Here is a 27,928-nt window from a genome sequence, read left to right as displayed (position 1 = left end):
TCCCATAATTGCTTTTATCAAAACACTGGATTTAGGTGATATTTACTGACAACGTTTTTCTTACCTGCAACTACTGTAGGATAGTCTCTAAGTATGTCTTCTACTATTCGCTTTGCGGCTTCTATGTTGCCCTGATTTGGATCTGCAAAATTACCAAAAGAATATGGTTGGTAAAAATTGATTGTTGTAAATTAGTCAGTAGTACAAAGTTTTGTTTGCTAACAGTGGTCTTAGTAATGATTTTTATGTAGCTAATTATTAAATGAGTTACCGTTGAGAAGAGTCACAATCTTGACAGCGTTTGCATTTAGATCGTTCAGTTTCCTTCCCGTGTCGATAGACATCTCTCCTCTCATAGTTACACCGGTAAGCTGAAAAATTGAATTACTAATGTAGACATGAGGTAAGAGAAACATGGTTTGGGTGGGTGGTTGACTTAGATCTTAACTCTATGAAAAATGTTGTAGCAGCTAGCAGCGCTGTTGGGCAAACTTTGTGAAAAAGTTGCCAAATTAGACTAGAACCTCGGAAAGAACCATTTCATATTGAGAACTGCTTTATTTTCTCCAGTGTACCTGTTTCATTGGTTCAGTTCAGTTCAGTTTCTTTATTGGTAAAAATTAAACATTTTACAGGTCATATCAGGTTATCACAGAAATAGGAAGTTAAAGTTAAGTTAAGGAAGTTAAGTTAAGGTAAATACTAGACTTCTTATGCGGAAAAAAAGAAGTTAACCCACCTTAGCAGTCTGTTCGTTTGTCTGTTTGTTCTTCACGATCAGTGAATGTGCAGTGAAAATCTGTGCACCGACCGCTTGAGCTTTAGAACCTGCAAACGTATTTGGTTATAGAAATCCTCTTTGATCACAATATTATGCAGGCCGGAAATTATACGGTATTGAGTGTACAAAAAAAATTTTTTTTGGCAGGATAGGTCCATCAGATCCAAAGATGGATTTGATTGGATTGGTCCCAAAAATTAAGCTATTCATTCAGTAAGTATTAGGAATATTACCTGGTTCTGCTGTAATAATTTTGCTGGGCCCAACAAATGAGGTCTCCACTGTTTTTTGTGCTGAGTGTGACACTACCTCCATCGTGGATCCTCTGTGAAACGATTTTAGTGTGAAAACTTGTAACTTAACTAAATCATATTATCTCTTTAATTTAAAAAAAAAAACCTGCATTCCTGTGAAAGTTTTAATAGTCTTCTGTTCAATCCAACTCTTTTCAGCAATATTTAGATATTGGCACGTATCAAAGTTAAAATGCCGTCAGAATATGATGACTTGGGCACGTACGAGTAGTCTGGGTAGGTAATGACTGTGCTATTTGGACATTTTCGCAAAAAAAGATTCAAAACCTTTTTTTCCAAAATAGGTATATTTAATGTTTATCCTACTCAGAATCACGAGCCCTTTCGATCCTACTAGGTAAAAAAAGCGTCCCACTCCCAAATGTAATTTTTCCACTTCGTTATTATTTTTCAAACACTTTATACAGCGGTTACAAAGTGGAATGTATGAAAAATAATAGAAAATTTCGGGACCATTTTTTTGTCTCTTGTTTTTTGACCTTGTTTTTTTATCCTAGATCGAAAGGGCTCGTTATTCTGAATAGGAAAACATAAAATTTACCTTAAAGAAATATTTTTGGTGTCTGTTCTGGCGAAAATGCCCATTTGGAGGGCGTGAGTTATCTATCCAATGGAAAAAGCCGATAATTGACGATATATTTTACGTACTTCCCACTCTCCACAGTAGCTTGGTGTATGATGCCCCCTTCAGTTCCCGAGTTATTGAAAGCCGCTTCCATTCTTTTACGAATCAGGTCGATGTAGCCCTGCAGAATATCTCTGATACGGTACGCGTCGTTTGTCTTTACGCAGTATTCTTTTTCACTGAAATTATAACATAGATACAATTTAAGAATGGGATGATGTCGACGATCCATTTCAAGTGAGATTTAGTCGATTGAACCGAAACCCGCCTGAAGTTATTCAAAAACAGTATCATAAAGTGCTGTACAATTGGACTACTTACTCAAGTATACTATAACTTGTAGTAAAATTGGTTGGGTTTCAACTACTATATTTGAAATTTTCTTAGTTATTATAAATACTATTCAACGAATATTATAACTGTGACCACACACAAAAACGACCGGCTTACAGAGTAGGTTTAGGTTAGGTTAGAACTGTGATCACACAGAAACAAACGGCTTACCAAGTAGGTTTAGGTTAGGTTAGAACTGCGACCTACACTACAACCAATGGCTTTTAAATTAGGTTTAGGTTAGGTTAGAACTGTGACCACACACAAAAACGACCAGCTTACAGAGTAGGTTTAGGTTAGGTTAGAACTGCGACCTACACTACAACCAATGGCTTTTAAATTAGGTTTAGGTTAGGTTAGAACTGTGACCACACAAAAACGACCAGCTTACCGAGTAGGTTTGGGTTAGGTTAGAACTGTGACCAAACAAACTGTTTACAAATTGTACAATTTTAGAAAGAAACATAATTAAAATAATATTATGCGTAATGAATTGTATTTAATGTAAAACAAAATGAAATGAAAAAACACGAAATGAAATACCACGATATAAAGTATACTCGGAATAAGTTATCTACGAAATAAAAGTCTACGGTTTGATTTTGATTGTTCTATGATATGAACTGTCGATGAAATGAAATTATTTGAAACGTTGTCTTTGAAATAATAATCGAACAAGTGTCTGTCGGCGATTCAAGGGTAAACCGAGTATTCTTAACATGAATAGCTGTGAGGTCTTAAAGTAGGTATCAATGAGGTAGGTGAGACTGAGGTAGGTATTGATGTTTGATTCAAACATACGCACCTCTGAAATGCTGGAAAACTACCATCTGATAAAGACTAAACTATTTTTGAACAACTTCCTATATACCCTACCCTTTCTTCCTCTTCAAATTCAAAAGAAAACTTCCATTTTGTTCAGTCAACCAATTGGAACCCTAGGCCCCTCTACAACCATGTCAAAATGACAAGCAGTAAGATATTTCTTACAATCTGATTTATATCGTCACTATGACATAGTTCTACAGTGGCCTAGGTTTCTAATTGGTTGACTGTAGTTCTTTTTCATATACCTGTAATCTCCAAAATTGAGAGTGAACATTTCCCCTTTCCCGGCCTTGTATGTCTTCACCTGGGTGAGAGGCCAGACCTGGAGTACCTCCTTGGTTGTCTCATCCAGTCTCAGGATTGAGGAGGCGTTGATGCCGAGCAGACGGGGCACCAGCTTCTTCTTGCCTTTTTGCATTTCCTGAATTTATAAATTCCCTTTAATTAGTAATTTATGGGGACGGTGAATCAAGTTTTTTTTGCCTGTTATTGCCATGGTTACGGTCCCCTGAGTTACGCTGGTTTTACGCAAAATGATGCGACTGAAATTATGCAAGCATACGTGTAGTCCATGTTTGTAGGTGGCAAATTAAGGAAAGGGCTTGTTAACACCAGAGAAATGCGTGTTTGCATAGTTTAAGTAGCATAATTTTGCATAAAACCAGCGTGACTCAAGGGACCGTAACAGGCAAGAAAAAGTTGAAACGTAGTTGTCGATCTTTTTAATCCCTGTCGCAAAAACGACGGGGTGTTATAAGTTTAACGTGTCTGTCTGTCTGTATGTGTGTTAGTCTGTTTGTCTGTCTATCTGTTTGTGTGTGTGTGTCAGTCTGTGGCATTGTAGGTCCCGAACGGATGAACCGATTTAGTTTTTTTGTTTGAAAGCTGAATTAGTCGGGAGTGTTCTTAGCCATGTTTCATGAAAATCGGTTTTTTTTTCAAATTTTAATTTTGTGGTTAGGTTATTATAATACCTATTTCATGAACATGGAGCAATGAAGACAAGATGCTTGATACATACCTTAACAAGGAAGAAAGTGACTCCATACGTAGGTAAATCTCTCGCAGTCTTAGTATAAAGATGTTTGGCCTCCAACTGGGTGAGGCCTGAGTGTTTCTTATGTTCTTTGATGACTTTCTTCTCCATCCCCCAGGAGTTGGCGTAGGTATGGGGTAGGAACTCGCTGAGACTGGGGGAAAAGCGTTTTTGTTTTAAAAATGATGAAAAATTACTGATATACCTGATTAATAGGTACTTTGTAAGTTTGTATATATGCCGATGCACTTTAGTTGTGTCTACGATCTCTTATTTTCCTCTCTCAGTTATTCTAAGGTTAGCTGAAAGAGATCCCTTAAAAGGATAAGCCTTTGTACATAACCATTATAATTATTCACTGTACTTGTAATTTGTTCTGAGCAGTAAAGTGTTTACTACTACTAATACTAATTAAATATGAGTAAGGATAATAATAGTACATTGTGCAACAAGGGGAGGAAGTTGAATATTACTAACGAGAGTAAGTTAAATCGCAACGGCTTGTCGGAGCGATTTAAAGACTCGAGTTAGTAATATTCATACTCCCCGAGTTACACACATATTTTTTACACACTCGCAATGTAAAAAATAAGTAATAGATGTAAAAAAGTTAAGTACGGTACAAGAAATTTCATTATTCCCTTGGGAGAACGATCTTTCTATAACTCACGCTCCGCCTGCGTGCAATAGCACATTTAAAGTGCGGGTGTCATGAAAAATAAATTTTGGTTCTGAACAGAAATTGGAGCATTCCATGGGCTGTCCCGTACAAACGCATTATATTTCGTGTGTTGAGATTTATTCCGATTATTTCTTAATTTTATCATTTTTTGTACATTGCCGTAGAAAAAGGTTCTCTCACACTAGCCAATTTGCAGATAATTTGCGCTTGTACGGGACAAAGATAGATTATTTCTTGGAGTACTCTTGAGTCTACCCTAATACTCTGAATGTGGCAATAGAGATGCGTACCTACTTACAAAATCTTTATAAATTTTCAAGTAGCAAAGCATTATGACTCTAGTATCAAAACAAAAATTAACACAAACAAACAGGTAAACAGAATCGGCCTTAAGACGCTACAGGAATGAAAATGCTAAAATAGAAAGGAGCCCCTCTTTCAATTTGGGAATTTTAGTTTTAGTTCTAGTATTATTAACTAAGTAGATTTATCGAAAAAAAAATTGTCCATTAAGAACAACTCAGTTAAAAGATATTGTAAAAATATCTTTAAAATCGAGGTTCCGCTCTCGACTGTTTGCTCCTTGAAGGAGGAACTTAATCAATCGTAATGAAATTTGAGAATCTGAATAACAATGAAATAATCTGTATCGGACCGTTTAGTTTTTTTGGCTAATTGTTACCAATCACATCCTTTTTTGCGCCATAATGAAAAAGGTCGTTTTTGGAAATTTTTGATTGGCTCTAGGGTCTTTAAAAATAAATACATCAGAAAAATCAAAACGGTCCGACACAGATAAAAATAATCTGTGTTGAAAAAATCATTGCTCTATTTTCAAAAACCAGGAAGGAAATAGTCGAGAGCATTTGTATGGAGAATTGACCCCTCCTGTATCGGCCTTAAAGGTGAAAAGTTGTAAAGTGACAAAAACTTACTTTTCAATGAAGCCAGGCTTATGTTTGTCTTCCTGGAAGTCGCCATACTGCACCTGGCACTGAATCCCGGCGAACTGCACCGCTGTTCATGAAACAAATACGTATTTACTTTACTAGAGTACATAATTATGCATACTCCCTATTCTGACCTACGGTGCACAGACTTGGTCTTTGACTAGAGCTCAGAAGTCCAAACTCGGGGTTTGCCAACGTGCCATGGAGCGCAGCATACTAGGTGTCAAATTGGTGGATCGAGTCCGGACTACCACGCTACGCTCCAAAACTCAAATCGTCGATGTAGCTCGGAAGGCGGCCAAGTTAAAATGGGACTGGGCTGGTCACGTCTGCCGAATGCCTAATGAGATGTGGGACAAACCCACTACAGTGTGGGAGCCCGAAAACTCTGATCGGGGATCCGGCAGACCCCGCCGGCGTTGGAGGGATTAACATGGACTCCTTCTTGGAGGAATGGTCAGACATAGCACTGGATAGAGATCAGTGGAGAAATTGAGGGGAGGCCTTTGTCCAGCAGCGGGACACGACGGGCTCCAAATAATAATAATACACCAATAGGACCCACCAATGAGTTTTTCGGAACATAAGTATGTGCGAAATGTCATTTGATATTTGCCAGTCGCTTTTCGGTGAAGGAAAACTTCATGAGGAAACCGGACTAATTCCAATAATGTCTAGTTTACTCTTCGGGTTGGAAGGTCAGATGGCAGCCGCTTTCGTAAAAACTAGTGCCTATGCCAATATCTTGGGATTAGTTGAAAAAGCGGACCCCAGGCTCCCATGAACCGTGTCAAAATAGAAAGAAAGAAAGAAAGAAAATGTCAAAATGACAAGGAAAAGGATAAAACTGTAACTTAACATTCTATACATTTGTTGTTGTGACAAATGGTTTGAGCGTCAGCATGATGACGGGATAACGCAAGGAGGATGATGATACTAGAGTATACACATACAATTACGCCTGTTTCCCAGAGGGGTAGGCAGGGAACACGGATTTCCATTTTCTACGATCCTGACAAACCACTTTCGCTTCAAGCACTTTCATAACGTTCCTCATACATACTCGTCTGTTTCGAGTACTTCTGGCCTAGGCAATATTTCCCCGATTTGGTCGAGAAAAGTTCGTCTAGGTCGTCCACTTCCTACTGACCTTCCCCCTCTTTTTTAACCCCCGACACAAACAACGACGGGGTGTTTATTAGTATAAGTTTGACGTTGACAAGATGTAATAGTCTGTCGGTAGATGGCGCTAGACGTCACCCCAAGACGTGTGTACATAAGGAAAGGCATGGAAAGATTTGCGATGTCCGGCGTGGCTTCCGTAGCTCAATTGGTTAAGAGCCTTGCACGGATTGCAAATGATGCGGGTTCAAGTCCCGCCGGAAGCGTAAATTTTTCCATTTTTTCCTTTAATATAAAAATGTTTAGAATCGTTAGCAGACGTTTCTGCTTGTTAAAAATAAATTTAGTATGGGTTAGCACATTGTTACTGGTGAATTCTCAATATAACTTGAGACTCCAGTGCCGTTACAAGATGTAATAGTCTGTCGGTAGATGGCGCTAGACGTCACCCCAAGACGTGTGTACATAAGGAAAGGCATGGAAAGATTTGCGATGTCCGGCGTGGCTTCCGTAGCTCAATTGGTTAAGAGCCTTGCACGGATTGCAAATGATGTGGGTTCAAGTCCCGCCGGAAGCGTAAATTTTAATATAAAAATGTTTAGAATGAACATGATGATGAGAATGTTGCGATGGATGTGTGGTGTGACAAGACTGGATAGGATTCGGAATGAGTATATAAGAGGAAGCCTGAAAGTAGCGCCAGTGACAGAGAAATTGAGAGGAAGTAGATTAGCATGGTATGGGCATGTAATGCGGAGGGATGAAAGCAATGTTATAAAACGAGTGGTAAATATGAAAGTGGATGGATACAATGGTAGTGGAAGGCTGTCGCGACAGGCGCGAATATCTAATGCCACAATACGAATTTCCTAGCGGCAACACTGAACAGCGCCCTCGTGGGTGGAACTGTGGTAAGTTATTCCAACGTGGCAAGTAGTAAGGTTAAACCCGGTATGGCGCGAAGCGTGCGAGTGCATGAAAGTGTAAGATACAGTGAGGAAGCCCACAGCTGTCCTGAGTCGTCTAAAGCTAAGTATTTTATGTTACTTGGTGCTCGCAGTGGTGGTATGGTTTCTCTATGCAATGATCTCCTTAATAGAAGAACAGTAAGTTCGTATGAGTTTAGCTTGCCACGGAACCTGCCGTGGAAGCTATTCCTGAGACCATCTTAGGTAAGGCAGACTAGGTTTCTCTGTCTGGGTAAGACTTGACGTGCCCCAGCTCTCAACTCTGTCTGGGTAAGACTTGACGTGCCCCAGCTCTCAACTCTGTCTGGGTAAGACTTGACGTGCCCCAGCTCTCAACTCTGTCTGGGTAAGACTTGACGTGCCCCAGCTTTCAACTCCACCTGGGTAGACTTGACGTGCCCCAGCGTGCGAGAGCCGTGGCGGCTTCGGCAGCCCGGCTAGAGGTGTGTCGATGTGCGGCAGTATACCTCGGCTCGGATGTTAGGCGTCCGAGTTATCCGACCTTTGATGTGTCGGCGGACTCCCCGCGGGGGGGTCCTTTGAACCTTCGTCTGGCCGGGTAAGATGGTTCTCTTTTGCTGTAGAGATAATCGTATATGTATAGTAGGTGATGGTTGTATGAGAATACCATATTCATGAGCAATTAAACCCACAGATCTCGGTGGTATACAACTAGCCGCCATAAGTAAAGCGAAGCAGATTGAAGCTCCCCTGGCCCAGGAGAAGTGGATCAGAGAGAGCGAGGACAAAGAATCCTTCATAGGAGATGAAGGTATGTATGCTAAGCATTCTGTTACCCCTACACCCCCACATTAATATATTAGTGGCCGCCTTTCCCCTTTTACGGTCTTATTTATATACCGTACGTGGTTGGGGGAGAGTCGGCCACAATGGTGGTTAATGCTGGGATCCAGCAGATAAAGAATCAAGGCTTATAATATAAATAAAGAATGCAAGGCATACATTTTCAATATAATCAGACATCTTTACTAACAGAAATCATAGATGGCGCTACTGGTAACAGAAGCTGCGAGATATTATTTTATGCGAATATGTTTGAAGTGTTTTCTTACGAAGTCTGGTTCGGCATTAATTTAGGCTCGTTTAAATAAAGAGGCTGGCATTTGTATTTATTAATTGAAGATAATTTGAGTAAATAAGTCATATTTTATATTTTGCGTAACAAGCGGAATATCAATTGTACGGAATGTACGGAGTACCAACTTGAAGAAATTGCATCATGGTGGCCGGAAACAGAACGATTACGTTTCCGTTATGGATGTATTTATGATTTATTTTACAATTAGAATGTAGTTGTAAATTATCAGGAAGAATATTCAGAGATAAAAATAAATAAAAAATATTGGAGCATTTGTCTGTATTTATCAAGTATGATATTCATTAATTTAATTTTAAGAGAAATACCATTGTGTAATAGTGCCTTCGTGTTACCAACATAACCGCAAGAATAGGCTACGCAAGGCGTCTAGTAATGGTGCCAGATGAGGGCAGGTGTTGCTACACTAAGAAGATTACCCACAAAATCGACGGAAAAATACGGATTGTCGGGATTATCAAGATAACTAAAGAAGATGAAGAAATCGGTTACTAAACGGATTCGACTTGGAAAATTTATGCAAGAACTAATTTTCCAATTAGACGGTTAGATAATTAAGTTATAACAAGCTGTGCCTAGATATAAGTAGGTAACCTATTCAATTTTATGACATATTAATTGTTTAATATATTGAAAAATTGGCTGATTTATAGGAGTATAATAAGAAGACAAATAATAGTCGTAATAACTAATAAGTATCTTATAGGAAATATGCGCGTAGTAAAGACGGGTTTGCACTCTATATTTTACTTCGTATGTTTTCTTTTTACTTTAGAATTATAAATTTAGTTTTAAGAATTCGGGTGTATGGCTATTTATAAGGAATCAATATAATTATTATGAGAATTACCGATAAGAGTCCGAAATTCGTTTCATATTTTATCGAAATTTTGGGGGGGAATTAAGTTGACTTTGGCAACATTGAAGGTTGTACAGTACTCGTCCGTCCATTTTGAATCGTTGGCGGAAGGTCGTTGAACAGTCGCGAGTTCCACAGGAAGGTTCCTTAAATTATACAGGTAATCATTGTAAATATTGTAATAAAAAGTGCACCGACGAAGTGATGAGCGTGTAAATAAGTTGGATCATCAAAAATTTGTTCATTTACGTTCATAGGTACAGTGAATTCGCCACCGCCAACCACACCGGACAAGACAAACAACTTTTACATCGGAATTGGCCAAACCCCGGATAAGACTACTTAATACCCGGACAAGACTACTTCTCGGTAAGTTTTAAACATCTACATTGCAGCAATACAACTTAATTCTTTAAAACAAGAGAATGCGATCGTCATTTACTTCGAAGTGAGCGACGGCGGCCATGATTGTTGTCCAAAGTTTGGGCTAACTTTGGACGTCCAACCAACCAAGGAAAATTATCTAATTTTAGTGAAGTTTCTTTCGATATTTATGAGGATCACCATGGAAATACGGGTCTATTACGTTCTTTTATTAAAATATTTTAACTTTCTAGAAATTAACGAAGTGATATTTAGTAGATGAAAATGGACCCTATCATCATGGTAATACGGTTCTTATTAGCGCGGTTTAGAACATCGGATGTACATGGCGGATTTTAATATTTTCACAGTCTATAAAGGACCTTTTTGAACATTTTCTAGGGTCCTTAAGATATATAGTTAGGTATATTTTTATTTCATCATGCATCTTATTGGAAGTTTAGAAATACAACTTACTTCCTTTCTGATTGGGTTTGCAGTTTATAAAAATAACAATTGTGCTGTGTGTATATATAAGCTAACATCTTCTTTACAGGATATTGTGGTGACATTTAAGTGTTTTTAGATTTATTAAATAAGTGTTTCGTGAAGTGTTCCAATAATTAAACAAACAAATGAGTGAAATAAAACTAAATAATTTTTAAATAATTAACTATCAAACAAGTGAAGTAAAAATAAAAAGTTAATAAATAAATAAACCAAACAAATAAACAAAATAAAAACGTTAACTTTCATCATTTTGCAAGCGAGCTTAAGTTAGTGACAGAAGATTTTGTATTGTGGTACCAGTGTATAAACGTCAACGTCACTTACTGATTTTGACATGACTTAGGCTGCTGTAATCTATAAATGATAAACAAAGATTACACATTCGTATGTCAGTGTGTATGTTATGTTGCCTATCATAAATTTATTATTTTACTTCCTTTCATAATAATTTCAAATAAAAGAAACATCTGTTCATAATTAAGTCAATTGTTTTAATTAATTAAATTTAAATGACTTCGACTTTTCTTTCTTTAGTTTCAAACTTGAATGGATTTTAGAGATTTTTAGTTGGATTTAAATTTCAATACTTTGAGATTATTAAAATAAATAATATGTGGAGTTATTAAAAGTTAATTAACCTAAAATATTAAATTACTTTATTGGTGTGACCGTTCATATTATTAGGGAATTAAGGTTAAACGGGTTTGTTTCTGTGCGTTACAGGCTAGACAAGACTACGGTCTAGACAAACAACAGAATGGACGACATTCTTTTAGCAAGGCTTAGGCTCATTAACGACAAACTCACAACGGACTTAGAAGTAATTCCGGGTACTGTTAATTTAGAAAATTTAGTGCAGGCTCAGATCACATACAGTAAATTAGAAGCAACACTGAAAAGACTTAGCGGAGACCTGACGGAGTACTTTAGGCTGGCTTCGACACCCGCATCTGATGAAATCTGCTTGATAAGTGGACTTCAACTTCAAGCAGAGGAGACTTTAGCTGAACTTAAGGTGAAGATTGACCAGATATCTACATCAAGCAAACCATCAGAGAAGCTGACTGAAGCGAACTCCTCGTGCAGACTTCCTAAGCTCCAGCTGCCGGTGTATAATGGGGATGTACTGGCGTGGTATGAATTTTGGGATGCCTTCAGAAGCAACATCGATGCAAGGAACCTGCCGGATGTTGACAAGCTTTCTTATCTTAAGACTTCAGTCACGGGAGATGCCAAAAAAGTCATTGACGGTCTAGCGACTACAAGCACCAACTATGCTATTGCCGTTACGATACTGAAGGAAAGGTTCGGGAAAACTTCACATCTTATAGACGCGCACTATGCAACATTATATAAAATTAAGATGGCCAAAGGCAGTGCGGATGACTATAGAAGGACTTTCAACGAAATCGAAAGGAATCTTAAGATTTTAGAATCACTAGGTGAGAACATTAACCACAACCATCTGCGCTTCATGCTACTAGAGAAGTTTCCTTCTGATCTAGTATACGAAATAAAACTTAAAGTTAAGGATGATTCCATTCAAGAACTGAGAAGCCACCTGGATAAAATCATCACTGCCAAAGAGGACGCGGAAAGGATATCGGGTAGGAAACGCCCTCAAGAGACAGAAGCTAGTACGGTCGGGACTCTTCATGTGAATGCAAAACGTGCGAGATACGCAAACCAGTCCCAACTACAACACAGTAACCAGAGTAAACAAAACCATCAGGGACGCTTTGATAAGAGACCGGTACTAAAGAAGTTTAAGGGTTTCAAGAAATATGACAATAAAGGAAACAGACCAAACCAAACTTCAACTTCAAACAAAGATCAGGCAGAAACTCAGCGAAGTACTCCAGGGGCTAAGAAGGGATTGGTGTGTATATTTTGCGAAGGGGGCCATTATAATGATAGTTGCCCTGAAGCATCTACTTTAGCAGAAAGGAAGAAACGACTTGCAGGACGATGCTACATCTGCTTCAGTAAGAATCACGTAGCAAATGCTTGCTGGAGAAAGAGAAGGTGTGCCCGTTGTAAAGGAGAAGTACCGCATAATAGAGCATTATGTCCTTTAAATTTTCAGAAGGATACAACGGAGAAGAGTCAGTCCTGACGGTTCTAGAAGAGGGAATCACAGCACTCCAAACGGCAACAGTTTATGCAAGCCCCATAGATGATAAGAATAAACAATTTAAATATAGGCTTCTTTTAGATCCAGGTTCCCAACGCTCTTATGTAACATTCCGGACTGCAAAGGAATTAAAACTTCCCGTCGAAGAAGAGAGTCATCTAGTAGTATTCACCTTCGGCGACGATCCTCCCAGAGAGATACATAGCCCAATAGTCACCCTTCATCTACTATCTAGAACAAACAAGAACATAGTAATACAGGCTAACTGCGTAGAGCATATCTCCAGAGGTTATATACCTAATGTCAAGATGAAGAACTTACCGGAGTCATATACACTAGCGGACGACGGGTCGCTAAGCGGACCTGTACAGATCTTGGTTGGAAACGAATATTACTGCAACATAACTTACGAGAAAAAGGTACAACTGGATAGCAATTTGTTTCTAATCGACTCTGCACTTGGTTGGATAATTAGTGGTAGAGCAGAACCACAGCTTAGAGACGAGTCGTACGTAGTGACTTACACTCAGACTTGCATTGAAACGAAGCTTCATCAGCCAGATCCACCTCTTTGTAATGGAGACATAAAGAGCCTTTGGGAACTAGAATGTATAGGTATTAGTGATTCCCCAAGAGCAACTAGAGAAGAAGAAGCCATCAAATATTTTAATGATACAACTTTAAAATTAAATAATCGTTACACGGTAAGCTGGCCTTGGATAACTTATCCACCGGATTTACCTAATAATTTTGGAATGGCTTTTGGTCGTTTATCAAGCTTATTGAAGCGTATGGATCAAGATACGTTATTAGCATACAGCGATACGTTTAAAGAACAATTAGATAAAGGTATAATAGAAGTTGTACCTACTTCAAGAACGTCAACGGGTAACGTCGTTCACTACTTACCTTTCCATGGAGTACGTCACCGAGGAAAACCTATGAGAATAGTTTATGATGCTAGCTCTAAGAGTAGCAAAGACACCAAGAGTCTGAACGAATGTTTGTACAGAGGACCACTCATGTTAGAAGACCTCACTGGCTTACTTATAAAATTTAGAACTCATCGGATAGGTTTAACCTCAGATATTGAAAAGGCGTTTTTACAGATGGCGTTACACGAGAAGGATCGTGATGTAACCAGATTCTTGTGGCTCAAAGATACCTCTAAACCGGTATCTCAAGACAACCTACTATACCTTAGGTTTTGTAGAGTTCCATTTGGCGTCATTTCATCACCGTTTTTGCTTAATGCGACTATTAAGCACCACCTGTCCAACGCAGAAGATCAGCAAGTCAGACAGAAAGCAAATGACATATATGTGGATAACTTTGTTTCGGGTACCGACACTACGGATGAGGCGATGAAACTCTACAAAAATCTAAAAGGATCTTTTCAAGACATTTCAATGTCACTCAGGGATTGGAGTTCGAATTCTAGGGAATTTATGAAGAAAGTCTCTGATACATGTAAAGAAGATAAAGTAAAGGTACTTGGTTTGGAATGGGACATCAAAAAGGATACTCTCCAGTTGAAACCTAACTTACAAGAAGAAGCTGTCACGAAAAGAGGAATACTGAAAACTATTGCATCAATCTACGATCCATGTGGTTATGCAGTACCTTATACCCTATCATGTAAACTCTTTTTACAAGAGCTTTGGAAAGCTGGAGTGTCATGGGACTCACCATTATCAAGCGAACTAACGGAAGAATGGAACAAGATCCGACAGAACTTAGAAGCCATTAGGAAGGTGTCGGTGGACAGATGCTACATGAAGACACCAGTGGGAAAAGGCTACCAACTACACTGTTTCACCGATGCCTCTCTACAGGCTTATGCAGCATCAGTCTTTTTAGTTTGCGGCTCGGAGAAAAGCTTCATTATTGGTAAATCCCGTCTGATACCAATAAAGGATCAGGAGAGTCTCAAGATACCCCGTCTTGAACTTTTAGGAGTACTGATTGGCAGTAGACTGATAAAGTTTGTTCTTAAGTTTCTCCAGCAGAAGATAGTAAGGCAAGTCTTATGGACCGACAGCCAGATCGTCATAGAATGGTGCAAATCTGACAAGCTATTGCCACCCTTCGTTGCCAGGCGGATAGAAGAGATCAAAACAAATAAAGATCTGGAGATCAGATACCTTCCATCAGACCTAAATCCAGCTGACGTCGGCACCAGACCCACCTGTTCAAGAGAGGACAGGGAGAAATGGCTGAGTGGTCCACAATTTATAGTTCAAGATCCGAAGACGTGGCCAACAACTTCTGGCGGTGGACCAACCAGTTCTCTCTTGATTGGGGAGGGTCTTGGGATCCAAGAAGACGAAGAACTGATGGAAATAGTTGATCCAGACATACACAATGTTAGTCCGATGGAAACGGAGGAGAGTACAACTACAAAGGAAGTAGCGAGTCAAGACAATGATCAGATGCCGGATCAGTTACTAAATTTGAAAGAAATTCAAGCTGAATACTTTCCTCTAGAGGTAGAAGGAAAGGTAACTAGTCTAAGTTTGAATTTAGGCGTATTTAAAGACATAGATGAGTTACTGAGGTGTAAAGGTCGTATGAAACACGCAGACTGGTCATTTGATAAACGCTACCCTATACTTATACCGAAAGATTCAGATTTCACCAACGAAATTATAATGAAGACTCATCAAGAAAATAAGCATGTTGGAGTAAGTCACACGCTAGACAAGATAAGGGAAACTTACTGGATACCACAAGGAAGAAGCCAAGTTCAGAAGATTTTGAGGAAGTGCTCCGAATGTATGAAGCATGACGGAGGGCCATATAAACTACCGGAAACTCCTGCGTTACCAAAAGAGAGGGTCAATTATAGCTCTCCATTCACATACGTTGGTACCGACTATCTGGGACCACTTCTAGTTAACAATGGGAATGGCAATTGTAAAAGGTGGATTAGCCTCTACACATGCTTAGCCGTAAGAGCCATTCACTTAGAAGTTGTAAAGGACTTAACTGCGGAAGAAGGTTTAATGGCCTTACGTAGAATGATTTCAGCAAGAGGTGTACCTACCTTAATAACGTCTGATAATGCGGCTCACTACAAGTTACTCTCAGAGATTCTTCAGAACCCATACTGCGTAGAGAAAGAGATAAAATGGAAATTTATACCACAATTAGCACCATGGCATGGAGGATTCTATGAGAGATTAGTTGGTTTAGTTAAAAACTGTATGAAGAAAACATTACAGAAACATTTGTTGAATGACACCCAGCTAGTAACAGCGGTGAAAGAAATAGAAGCAGTTCTTAACACAAGACCCTTAACTTACGTAGATTCAGAGCCGGATCATGTACTAAAACCTTCAGACTTTCTTACCATGGGAAAGTGTATCATTATGGAAACTTCAGATAAGGATCCTACAACGTCGCAAGGGACGGTGACTAAGGACCACTTAATTAAAGGTTGGAAGAAAGCACGGATAATTCTACGAGAATTTAAAGAGATGTTTGAGAACCGGTATCTCCTAAATTTGAGAGAAAGATATTCCCACCATCCTAAAGAACCTAGAGTAACATCAAAGTTAGCACCTAAGATAGGTCAAATCGTGCAGATTAAAGGTGACACGAAGAACAGGATAAATTGGAAAGTTGGGAAAATAGTATCTTTAAAGGAAGGCGCCGACGGTTTATGTAGGGTCGCCAAGGTACGAGTAGGAGATACAGAGTATACAAGATCTATCGCGCATCTCTACCCGCTAGAGATCGAAGATGGAGAAGAGCAGTGCAAACAAACATCATCTTATGACGAAAGTGTTGAAGAACCGGTGCAGCTTCCTGATCTTCCACGTCCATCAGGCAAGGATGACCAGACAGTGGAATCCCTCAACGACGTTGCTGAGCCTTCATCTGAGCAGAGATTCACTCATGAAGTTAGAGATCAGCAAGAAGAAGTACAGCCTCATGCCTCGCCAGTAGAGGGAAAGTGTTCCTCTAAACAAGCGGTTGAGTTTATGTCTAGTGAGTTAAACGAGCCTAAGCCTAAGTCTATGTCCGAACCAGAGCCACTCGCGGTCGTCGACCTCGAGTTTTACGACCAGAATGATCCCGAGTCACACCACCTAGAGGAAGTTACGCCAGAAGGACAACACGAAGAATCAAGACCTAAGAGAGCGGCAGCTCTCCGAGCCCTTGAGAAGATCAAGGAATGGACCAGCAATTTAGTCGCCGTGCTGCTGCCTGAGGCGGGGTGTGTCGCGACAGGCGCGAATATCTAATGCCACAATACGAATTTCCTAGCGGCAACACTGAACAGCGCCCTCGTGGGTGGAACTGTGGTAAGTTATTCCAACGTGGCAAGTAGTAAGGTTAAACCCGGTATGGCGCGAAGCGTGCGAGTGCATGAAAGTGTAAGATACAGTGAGGAAGCCCACAGCTGTCCTGAGTCGTCTAAAGCTAAGTATTTTATGTTACTTGGTGCTCGCAGTGGTGGTATGGTTTCTCTATGCAATGATCTCCTTAATAGAAGAACAGTAAGTTCGTATGAGTTTAGCTTGCCACGGAACCTGCCGTGGAAGCTATTCCTGAGACCATCTTAGGTAAGGCAGACTAGGTTTCTCTGTCTGGGTAAGACTTGACGTGCCCCAGCTCTCAACTCTGTCTGGGTAAGACTTGACGTGCCCCAGCTCTCAACTCTGTCTGGGTAAGACTTGACGTGCCCCAGCTCTCAACTCTGTCTGGGTAAGACTTGACGTGCCCCAGCTTTCAACTCCACCTGGGTAGACTTGACGTGCCCCAGCGTGCGAGAGCCGTGGCGGCTTCGGCAGCCCGGCTAGAGGTGTGTCGATGTGCGGCAGTATACCTCGGCTCGGATGTTAGGCGTCCGAGTTATCCGACCTTTGATGTGTCGGCGGACTCCCCGCGGGGGGGGTCCTTTGAACCTTCGTCTGGCCGGGTAAGATGGTTCTCTTTTGCTGTAGAGATAATCGTATATGTATAGTAGGTGATGGTTGTATGAGAATACCATATTCATGAGCAATTAAACCCACAGATCTCGGTGGTATACAACTAGCCGCCATAAGTAAAGCGAAGCAGATTGAAGCTCCCCTGGCCCAGGAGAAGTGGATCAGAGAGAGCGAGGACAAAGAATCCTTCATAGGAGATGAAGGTATGTATGCTAAGCATTCTGTTACCCCTACACCCCCACATTAACATATTAGTGGCCGCCTTTCCCCTTTTACGGTCTTATTTATATACCGTACGTGGTTGGGGGAGAGTCGGCCACACAAGGTATTTTTTGTGGTGTGGTGTAGTGTAGGTATGCGCGTTCTTAGGCGGTCGCATTTCAATGTATGGGATGGTATGATCTTTTTATATTTAATCTATGATATAGGTACTTAATGAAAAATGAAATAATGAAATAAATGTTTATTCAAAACTAAAACTTAAAACTAAACTTTAACTTCGTCTTCTTTTTCTTCGTTAAAGTGTAGGTTAGTGGTTAGAAACCCTTCCGGGTAATAGGCCTCCTCCTTTATTATATTTGCGGCCTTTGTTATGTTTATTTTAAATAAATAAATTATTGTAGGTGACTATACCTATAAATATTTCTATTAAGTACAATATAAGATTCAAACATTATTAATAACTAAGACATGATTCACCAAAACACCGTTCTTGTTATTATCACATCACCTTCATAACAAACTTCGATGAGTCATCTATATGAAGAAACATCTAATAAGAAATATAATAGTGACCAAACGTTTCCTAGTACAATTACAACCACACAATTTATTTTCAAATAATTTTATTTTTAGGTAAGTATTAGTTTTAGTTTTGTACTTCGTTCTAGGTTTATTTTTATTCTAAGTTTTGTTTTAATACTATACCTTGTACTTTTGGCTGTTGAAAAAAGTGTAAACAAACTGGAGCTGTCAAATTTGACAGATCCAAGGGTAATGAACCTGTTAAGGCCAGATTGAAGAATAAAATTATAAGTGGCTATACTTACACGAAACTGTGACATTGCAGTGACAGGTTGCCAGCCTCTCGCGGTCGCCACAATTTTAATTTTGTGGTTAGGTTATATTCATAGTTGTTTTAATACGACATGACACTGTAAATTCTTTCTTTAACGCTTGTCTTTGTTAAATTACATAACACGTCACCACATGGCACCTAACCACAAGATTAAAATTTTGAAAAAACCCCCGACCGCGATATAGTAGACCGATTTTCATGAAACATGGCTAAAAACACTTCCGACTAACTCAGCTTTCAGACAAAAAAAATTAAATCTAAATCGGTTCATCCGTTCGGGAACACACACAGACAGACAGACAAACAAACAGACAGACAGACAGACACACACACACACACACAGACAGACACGTCAAACTTATAACACCCCGTCGTTTTTGCGTTGGGGGTTAAAAATGGAAATAAGAAAATGAGACAAAAAATTATGTGTATGCAGGTATGACTTGGGTTTCGAAAATAAAAGGTAGGTAATTCCATCGGGGTCACATTTCTATAGAAAAATAGTACATTACGACACGAGTGCGAAAAATGGAAATTAGAAACGAGTTTTTAAACCGACACGAGTTACGAATTACTTCTTCTTCTGGATAAATTCTTTATTTACATGAACATATTTACATCATCACTACATAGTATAAAACAAAGTCACTTTTTCTGTCCCTATGTCCCTATGTCCCTTTGTATGCTTAAATCTTTGAAACTACGCAACGGATTTTGATGCGGTTTTTTTTAATAGATAGAGTGATTCAAGAGGAAGGTTTATATGTATAATAACATCCATTAAATAGTGGAGAAGTACTGTTATTTTTGAGGTTTCTAATGTGATGTCGTAAATAATTACATGCGGGTAGATTATATTTATTTGTCTACCCCGAACATTTATATAAATTAATATCGGGTAGTTTTGTGTTGTTTACATGGGGTGACATTTTGCTGGGACGTCAGTCTTCCGCGACCACGGCCAGTGCAACCTGGCCGAAACGTTGGGAAAAAAGGTAAAAATAATGTTAATTAATCGCATTCGACCTGTCTGTATGTGACTTTAAATATGTGTACAAAGCGCGAGAACTTAGTGTTATCTTGATAAGGGATAGGGATAGCGATAGCGATAATCGTAAATTCGTAAATAAACTTAAAAATAAACTTATGCTTGAAGCGTATTACACTGTTGACGAATTTTTCAACGACGTTAAGCCGACACGAGTTACGAATTACTTCTTCTTCTGGATAAATTCTTTATTTACATGAACATATTTACATCATCACTACATAGTATAAAACAAAGTCACTTTTTCTGTCCCTATGTCCCTATGTCCCTTTGTATGCTTAAATCTTTGAAACTACGCAACGGATTTTGATGCGGTTTTTTTTAATAGATAGAGTGATTCAAGAGGAAGGTTTATATGTATAATAACATCCATTAAATAGTGGAGAAGTACTGTTATTTTTGAGGTTTCTAATGTGATGTCGTAAATAATTACATGCGGGTAGATTATATTTATTTGTCTACCCCGAACATTTATATAAATTAATATCGGGTAGTTTTGTGTTGTTTACATGGGGTGACATTTTGCTGGGACGTCAGTCTTCCGCGACCACGGCCAGTGCAACCTGGCCGAAACGTTGGGAAAAAAGGTAAAAATAATGTTAATTAATCGCATTCGACCTGTCTGTATGTGACTTTAAATATGTGTACAAAGCGCGAGAACTTAGTGTTATCTTGATAAGGGATAGGGATAGCGATAGCGATAATCGTAAATTCGTAAATAAACTTAAAAATAAACTTATGCTTGAAGCGTATTACACTGTTGACGAATTTTTCAACGACGTGCACTCTTGAACTGGTTCACTATACCAACCATTTTGAATTATAAAATTGAAATGTATCTTCGACAGCATGTTTGCATTAACTATGTAAGTTATAAGTGCCGACTGTAGACACTTAATAACAAAAAATAACAAAGAAGAATGTATTTATATGTAATTTTGTTGACATGTAAAACTATGTTTGATAAAGGAATAAATGAATGAATGAATGAATGAATGAATGATAGGGATAGCGATAGGGATAGCGATGTCACTACATAGTATAAAACAAAGTCGCTTTCTCTGTCCCTATGTCCCTTTGTATGCTTAAATCTTTGAAACTACGCAACGGATTTTGATGCGGTTTTTTTTAATAGATAGAGTGATTGAAACGGGGCCTTCCCACACCCGGCTCGGGAAAACTGGTGGGAAAGCCTCGATCATCAAAATAAATCAAAACTTAATACATGCAGACTCATTCTGCCAAAAAAAACTTAATAAAGAAACGAAACAAGGTGCTACTGGTGATTCTCCTCAAGGATTCAGGTTCTAAATGGAAATGGAATAAAACGGTTAGTTGTGACACACAGTTTTATTTCTCTAAATGGACACAATGCAAAGTACAGCTTGTAAATCAGCAATAAAAGCTTAAGCTTAGCACCTTAACTAAAATTAACATTGCCAGACGATAGAGCTGGGCCGTGCAACTATGGTTCTGAGTGATTTACAAGCATTGCCTAAAACTGGTTAGTCCCTAAGTATCAGTGCCAACATAGATGATAGAAACTAAATTTAAACTTAGCATTTGCTTCCAGGAAAGAGAAATGCCACCAACCTTCAAGCCAGAAGTTACCGCTGCACATGCAAGCCATCCTTCAGTGAGCCAAAGTGGTCGCCCCAGGCGCAGTAATTCAAAAGAGCACCACCGCAACTAAAGCTTCAGCCTACGGCAAGCATCCTCTTCACCGAAACCCCCTTCGGGTGAAACAATCAAATTTAACCACAAATAAATTTAAAATCTAAAATGTAAAATGTAAAATTTTTAAATCTGATAAATCAATTAAATCTGATAAATCGATAAATTGATAAATCAATTAAATAACTAAATAAATCCCAGTCAGCTGAAATAGAAAAAAAAACCTTCATTAGACAATGGAAATGTGGCCTAACCTTATCATATGAATAATTAATATTCTGGATTGCTTACCAGCTGGAACTTGAGAAGCCTCATCATTCGCAGCTCTGACAAACCCTTCCCGCCACATAAACCATCAGGAGACTGGAAACAGAGACACATGGTCAAAACCTGACAAAGCCAAGATCACACAAAGAAGTTAACACAATATTATTCAACTGAACTCTACTCACAGTTCATGGTGAAAATACAATTCTGAGGACCCTTGAGGCCCTGCAGAAAAGGACTCTTGCTGCTCCATAATTTGGATTCCTGCTTCACATCATAGATGATCCGCGATATCATAAAGTAGCCACTGGAGGCCTACGACCTGTACCGGAGCCAGCTAACAAGTGTCGAGGAAATGATCTCAAAATCCTAACGACCTTGGGAGGCTTGGGGATACCAAATAGAACGACAACCTCAGCAATCGTTTGCTGTAATAAATTTCAAATGACTTAAATATCTAGTGTGTAAAATTCCACCTAATTTTCTAACCATGTTCTAGCAACTTCCTAACTTATTAAATCAAATTTTTATTTTAAATTCTAAATTAATTAACATCATGAAAATCATGGATATTTGTATACTGGCAACAACCCTTGTTGACAGTTGATTCTGATTGGATTACAGAACTGTCATCCATATCGATTCAGTTGCTAGATCAATTAAAGTCCTTGCCATCCGCAAAAACTTATGTTTGAGACACACCTAAAAACGTCGTTGTACTAAAAATGTGCAATGTCACAATACCCCTCTCCCTGCTGTAGCGTTTTACCAAGGGTAAAACGCTCGCTGTCCTCAGCGACTACCTAACCATGTGTCACAAAAGTAAGGAAAAAAAAACGAACACACCTCGACCACACTACGTATGGGAGAAACACATAAAAGAAAAACCCAGTGGTTGTGCCGCAGGTATCGAGATTATTTCCACAAAACAAAACCAAAACCACAAACCAAATGTCCAAAAGTGTATCTCGAACCCACGCAACACTACAAAATAAAAACAGTGTGTGGTTCCCGAACCATCAAAAAATAACCCACACTACAAAACCAACCAAACAGAAAACATTCCTTTGGCTTTACCAACACAACTTCTCAGTTGCGCTGGAAAAACCAAAACCAACAGCCAGGACCGATGTTCAGCACACCCAAGCATTCTCCGCTAGACCGGGCAAAATAAAAATCCAAAATGATTCCTACTTCCAAGTTTACTGTCATAAACTTGAGAAGCTCATAATTCAATTCAAAATAAAATTCCAATCCGAAAATATAAATCCATAATCCAAAATCAAAATTCCCTGACGGTTCACCAACAAAAAAAATACCATTCCTCCTAACACACGGTTGAATTGGCAACATTGTGCTGTTCCAACTCTTCCGTAAACAAACCAAAAAACATAACAAACCGTCACGGGGCCTTCGAGTTGGTGGAACAAAAGACTCCCACCCAACTCTCCGGATCACAAAATCCTACACAACTCTGAGGTTGCAACATGCCCGAAACCTCAACCGATTGGTTGAGACTCACCAAAAAAATATGTATCGCACGCCAGGCATGATTGGCGGCGATACCCCAAAAACGCGTGCGCCACCCCACCGCCTCCATGGCATGGGAAAAGCAGCACGGAACACAAAATGTACCCACCAGCGAGTACCCGATCGACACCACAAAAGGCAAGAACCCGGTACGGAGCGCATCCAAAAGGGGATGCAAGAAGTAGACAGTGCAACCGCGCCCTGCCATACCTCACCACTCCTGGGTGTGGACCTCATGTCGACCCCAAAATCGCGCCAACACGACGCTCGGGTGTGGTAAGCACCCGCAAAAACTCCATCCGAAAAACAGGTCGTATCAAAGATCGCTCAAACGTAAAATGAACCAGATTGTGTCGCCCCTTTCATACTTCACGCATTTCAGAGAACTGTTCCAGGAACCCTTTCATTCCTCACACAAAACAAAATAGTAGTGAAAACAGACTTTGCTGTTCACCACGTTCCATACAAAAAGTCGTGATTGAATATTTTTACCGCAATATTCAACACTTCAAACGAAACAACCGAAGAGTGACACGATATGGCGTAAGCGAGGGCGTTAACTTTGGCGGCAAGGTGAAAGCAAAAGAAAACCCGGACCTTGCGTCCCGAGAGAACCTCCACCTCAAATTTACCCAATAACAATCTCTAAATCCTTGAATACGCCACAAAACCAAATCCAAGTTTTCACAAAAAACAGACGCCCTTAAACAAATCTGCACGTTGCGATAGGTTTAAGTTTAAAACTGGCGCTAAAACCACGTCGTAACTCAAAATAAATCCAAACATAAAACAGAAATACCAACATCACAAAACGAGCGTTTATTTAACCGCTCAAGTTACGACTCAAACTTGGAAAAAAACACGCATCCGAACGTACCCCTCGTTGAACTTATCTTGTCTGTGGTCTGTGCCTTTAAAAAAACTAAATGTCAACAAAATATTATCGTTACCTACAAAATTACTAATATCTGCCGTTTTTATTGCTACAAATTAATAAAACAACACTTAATTCAACTACAAAATCATGGAAAACTAACATGAGTGTGATAAACGTTCGATAATCTAAAGGAATGACTAAAATTTATTCAGAAATGCTAACTAGAATGCAAATAATTCTACTACTAACAGCAGGTAAATATCTCGAATAATAAGGAAAGGGAGTTGTCCTTTATCCTCCTCTTTTCCCTCACACTGAAAATTAAATGACAAACAACACAAAATTGTCTTCTAAACATTCTATTTAGATGACTAAACATGTATATTATTCTTACTAAATTCCATTGAATTTGTTACAGAGCACTAGAAACTGTACTAAATCTTAAGAAATATACACCACAAAAGCAACTAGGCACCTAGCAACAGCTACAACTAGACCACAGACTACAAAAGAAAACCAAAACATGAACATCAGAGGAACATGGGCACTGATAATGTGTTGAAAAGCATAACTCCTAACGGAAACCTTCCATTTGCATGGAGAACAACACAAACCACTTCGCCGGCAACCAACAACAATGCAGCTGCCGGACACTCACAACTCAAGCCATTCCTGCACTTCCAACCATTACCGGTGTCGTCCCGGACTGAAGTCACCTGTATAAGTTCAACGGGCACAAAATTGAAATTGCCACTGTATAATAAGTTTAACTCAAAAGGAACTCAAATATGATGGCACCGACTTACAACTTGAAGTGATACTGTTGTGTTATAATTTATAATAAACAATGTTGAATTTAATTACTGTGTATTTACTAAATTTCTACTTTTCCAGCTCTGTGTAAGTCTCACTATATAACCTCAAATGAACAAGCAAACAAATGAGTTAATTGTTGTGTACCTCTTATGAACTCAAAGAAAAATAACCAAATACAACTAAATGAACATCAACGGTATGACCAAAATTTCAAATTTGTACATTTTCCAAGTTGCAGTCTAAACAAAGTTCAAAATTATCAAATACTGCCAAATGTATGTTCCAAAATTTGCAAAACTAATTTAATTTGCTTTCTAAACAAAATAGCACACCTATATTTTGAAATTTTATAGCTAAATGTTTTGTCACAAACTACTAACTTTTGAGTTTAAACTTTACACTTATTATACATCCAAAATACCTCGAAATTACATGGCAACTTCTACACAAACAAAACAACCCCCATGAACTTCCCCTTATCAAAATCATAAAAAGTCAATTACAGTACTTACAAAACTTCGCCCAAAATATTTGAACACAAGTAGCCAAATTACTCAAAAAAATATTCACAAAATGCTTAAATTCACGAAAGATATTCAAAATAACTTTGGCCTAAGCCCTAAAATACTATCTTTCAGGCATAAAAAGTTACAAAACGTTACACGCAGTTTGACACTTCAAAACTGGCTACTTCCTGTAAAAAATGTCAGCACAATTTGTACCAACTGAAAATCTAAGCACTTATCTCTCAAATTTCACAATAATATCTTAATAAAGTGCAGCAAAACGGGCAAAAAACATTGTGAAGCAGCTAAAGCTCACCTCAATTTACAACAGTGTGTGCATAAGGCAAAACACAGCTCAAAATGGATCACTGAAACGTAAGTACTACAAAACTTTCATTATCACTATGTATGGCACTGAAAAAATGAATTCTTGAGGAAAATACCACCCTTAAATACAGAACAAAACGAAAAATGAGTTGGGCGCCATTGAAACGGGGCCTTCCCACACCCGGCTCGGGAAAACTGGTGGGAAAGCCTCGATCATCAAAATAAATCAAAACTTAATACATGCAGACTCATTCTGCCAAAAAAACTTAATAAAGAAACGAAACAAGGTGCTACTGGTGATTCTCCTCAAGGATTCAGGTTTAAATGGAAATGGAATAAAACGGTTAGTTGTGACACACAGTTTTATTTCTCTAAATGGACACAATGCAAAGTACAGCTTGTAAATCAGCAATAAAAGCTTAAGCTTAGCACCTTATCCTAAATTAACATTGCCAGACGATAGAGCTGGGCCGTGCAAATATGGTTCTGAGTGATTTACAAGCATTGCCTAAAACTGGTTAGTCCCTAAGTATCAGTGCCAACATACATGATAGAAACTAAATTTACCTAAACTTAGCATTTGCTTCCAGGTAAGAGAAATGCCACCAACCTTCAAGCCAGAAGTTACCGCTGCACATGCAAGCCATCCTTCAGTGAGCCGAAGTGGTCGCCCCAGGCACAGTCATTCAAAAGAGCACCACCGCAACCAAAGCTTCAGCCTCCGGCAAGCATCCTCTTCACCGAAACCCCCTTCGGGTGAAACATTCAATTTGAAGGAACTAAATGAAGCTCAAATCTTGAGATCTTGAGAACAATTTTGAAGAGCTCGAAATTTAACCACAAATAAATTCAAAATCTAAAATGTAAAATAAATTAAATCTGATAAATCGATAAATTGATAAATCAATTAAATCTGATAAATCCCAGTCAGCTGAAATAGAAAAAAAACCTTCATTAGACAATGGAAATGTGGCCTAACCTTATCATATGAATATTTAATATTCTGGATTGCTTACCAGCTGGAACTTGAGAAGCCTCATCATTCGCAGCTCTGACAAACCCTTCCCGCCACATAAACCATCAGGAGACTGGAAACAGAGACACATGGTCAAAACTTGACAAAGCCAAGATCACACAAAGAAGTTAACACAATATTATTCAACTGAACTCTACTCACAGTTCATGGTGAAAATACAATTCTGAGGACCCTTGAGGCCCTGCAGAAAAGGACTCTTGCTGCTCCATAATTTGGATTCCTGCTTCACATCATAGATGATCCGCGATATCATAAAGTAGCCACTGGAGGCCTACGACCTGTACCGGAGCCAGCTAACAAGTGTGGAGGAAATGATCTCAAAATCCTAACGACCTTGGGAGGCTTGGGGATACCAAATAGAACGACAACCTCAGCAATCGTTTGCTGTAATAAATTTCAAATGACTAAAATATCTAGTGTGTAAAATTCCACCTAATTTTCTAACCATGTTCTAGCAACTTCCTAACTTATTAAATCAAATTTTTATTTTAAATTCTAAATTAATTAACATCATGAAAATCATGGATATTTGTATACTGGCAACAACCCTTGTTGACAGTTGATTCTGATTGGATTACAGAACTGTCATCCATATCGATTCAGTTGCTAGATCAATTAAAGTCCTTGCCATCCGCAAAAACTTATGTTTGAGACAAACCTAAAAACGTCGTTGTACTAAAAATGTGCAATGTCACTTGATAAGGGATAGGTATTATGTGCAATCGAAATAATCGCAGATAAATATACCAGAGAAACCTAAGGATCCAAATGAAAATCTTAATGAATACTTTTATTACGCGGGCGAAGCCGCGGGTAAAAGCTAGTAATTATATAAGAAACTAAGACTAAACTTAAAAGCTAGCTAATGTCTAAAATAGGCCCTTGAGGCATTGTACCAAGGATACTGGCGACATTTCCTCGCTGTATCGCAATGCTGATACGTTGAGCGAGGAAGTCGCCAGCTCTTCGGTCACCAGGCCCCGTAGCCGAATGGCATTTCTCCGACGCCAAACGAAAGCGATACGCCACTGGCTCTGTCGCGCCAATACGCAAGCGCGATAGAGATAGATATCTACTAGCGCTTCGTTTCGTGAGCGTTTCGTGAGCGATTGTGCCATTCGGCTAGCCACCCTGTTACCTCAACCAGACGCTTCGCGATTTCTGTGAACAACTTGTTCGCGCTGGGGCCCCATGGACCTAGAGTTTCTTA

The 27,928-nt window shown here is 39.0% G+C and overlaps 2 protein-coding genes and 1 long non-coding RNA gene across 10 annotated transcripts in view; 1 reads left to right on the top strand and 2 right to left on the bottom strand.

Annotated features, from left to right (window-relative positions):
- Positions 1-27,928, bottom strand: part of LOC125237455 (talin-2-like) — a 137,362-nt gene that overhangs the window by 73,281 nt on the left and 36,153 nt on the right. For all 6 annotated transcript variants that reach the window (XR_007178330.1, XM_048144548.1, XM_048144549.1 and 3 more), the window contains exons 7-14: positions 5,535-5,616; positions 3,903-4,071; positions 3,127-3,302; positions 1,744-1,899; positions 1,015-1,106; positions 740-828; positions 272-371; positions 65-142 (exon numbers count right to left, since the gene is read on the bottom strand). Coding sequence is in view for 5 of the 6 variants with exons in the window: in XM_048144548.1 (XP_048000505.1) it covers positions 65-142; positions 272-371; positions 740-828; positions 1,015-1,106; positions 1,744-1,899; positions 3,127-3,302; positions 3,903-4,071; positions 5,535-5,616 (942 nt within the window). In the remaining variant the exon portion in view is untranslated. The remainder of the gene's footprint in view (positions 1-64; positions 143-271; positions 372-739; positions 829-1,014; positions 1,107-1,743; positions 1,900-3,126; positions 3,303-3,902; positions 4,072-5,534; positions 5,617-27,928) is intronic.
- Positions 9,211-17,827, top strand: LOC125237456. 3 transcript variants are annotated; one of them, XM_048144554.1, is made up of 3 exons: positions 9,211-9,984; positions 11,212-16,932; positions 17,646-17,827. In XM_048144554.1, the coding sequence occupies exon 2, from the start codon at positions 11,246-11,248 to the stop codon at positions 12,602-12,604; it is 1,359 nt and encodes a 452-aa protein (XP_048000511.1). In that variant the 5' UTR covers positions 9,211-9,984; positions 11,212-11,245; the 3' UTR covers positions 12,605-16,932; positions 17,646-17,827. The 3 variants fall into 3 exon arrangements, with proteins under 3 accessions (XP_048000511.1, XP_048000509.1, XP_048000510.1); XM_048144552.1 differs by having other exon boundaries at positions 9,211-9,775; positions 9,873-16,932; positions 17,646-17,823; XM_048144553.1 differs by having other exon boundaries at positions 9,211-16,932.
- LOC125237458 lies at positions 26,031-27,407 on the bottom strand. The gene is made up of 2 exons (XR_007178331.1): positions 26,699-27,407; positions 26,031-26,432 (listed from the first exon to the last, which is right to left on the bottom strand). It is a non-coding gene; the product is annotated as an uncharacterized LOC125237458 (long non-coding RNA).

The sequence above is a fragment of the Leguminivora glycinivorella genome, chromosome 21 (genome assembly GCF_023078275.1).
Source record: "Leguminivora glycinivorella isolate SPB_JAAS2020 chromosome 21, LegGlyc_1.1, whole genome shotgun sequence".
Lineage (NCBI taxonomy): Eukaryota > Metazoa > Arthropoda > Insecta > Lepidoptera > Tortricidae > Leguminivora > Leguminivora glycinivorella.
The sequence above is the reverse complement of the archived record's forward strand: the minus strand, read 5'-3'. Positions and strand labels throughout refer to the sequence as shown.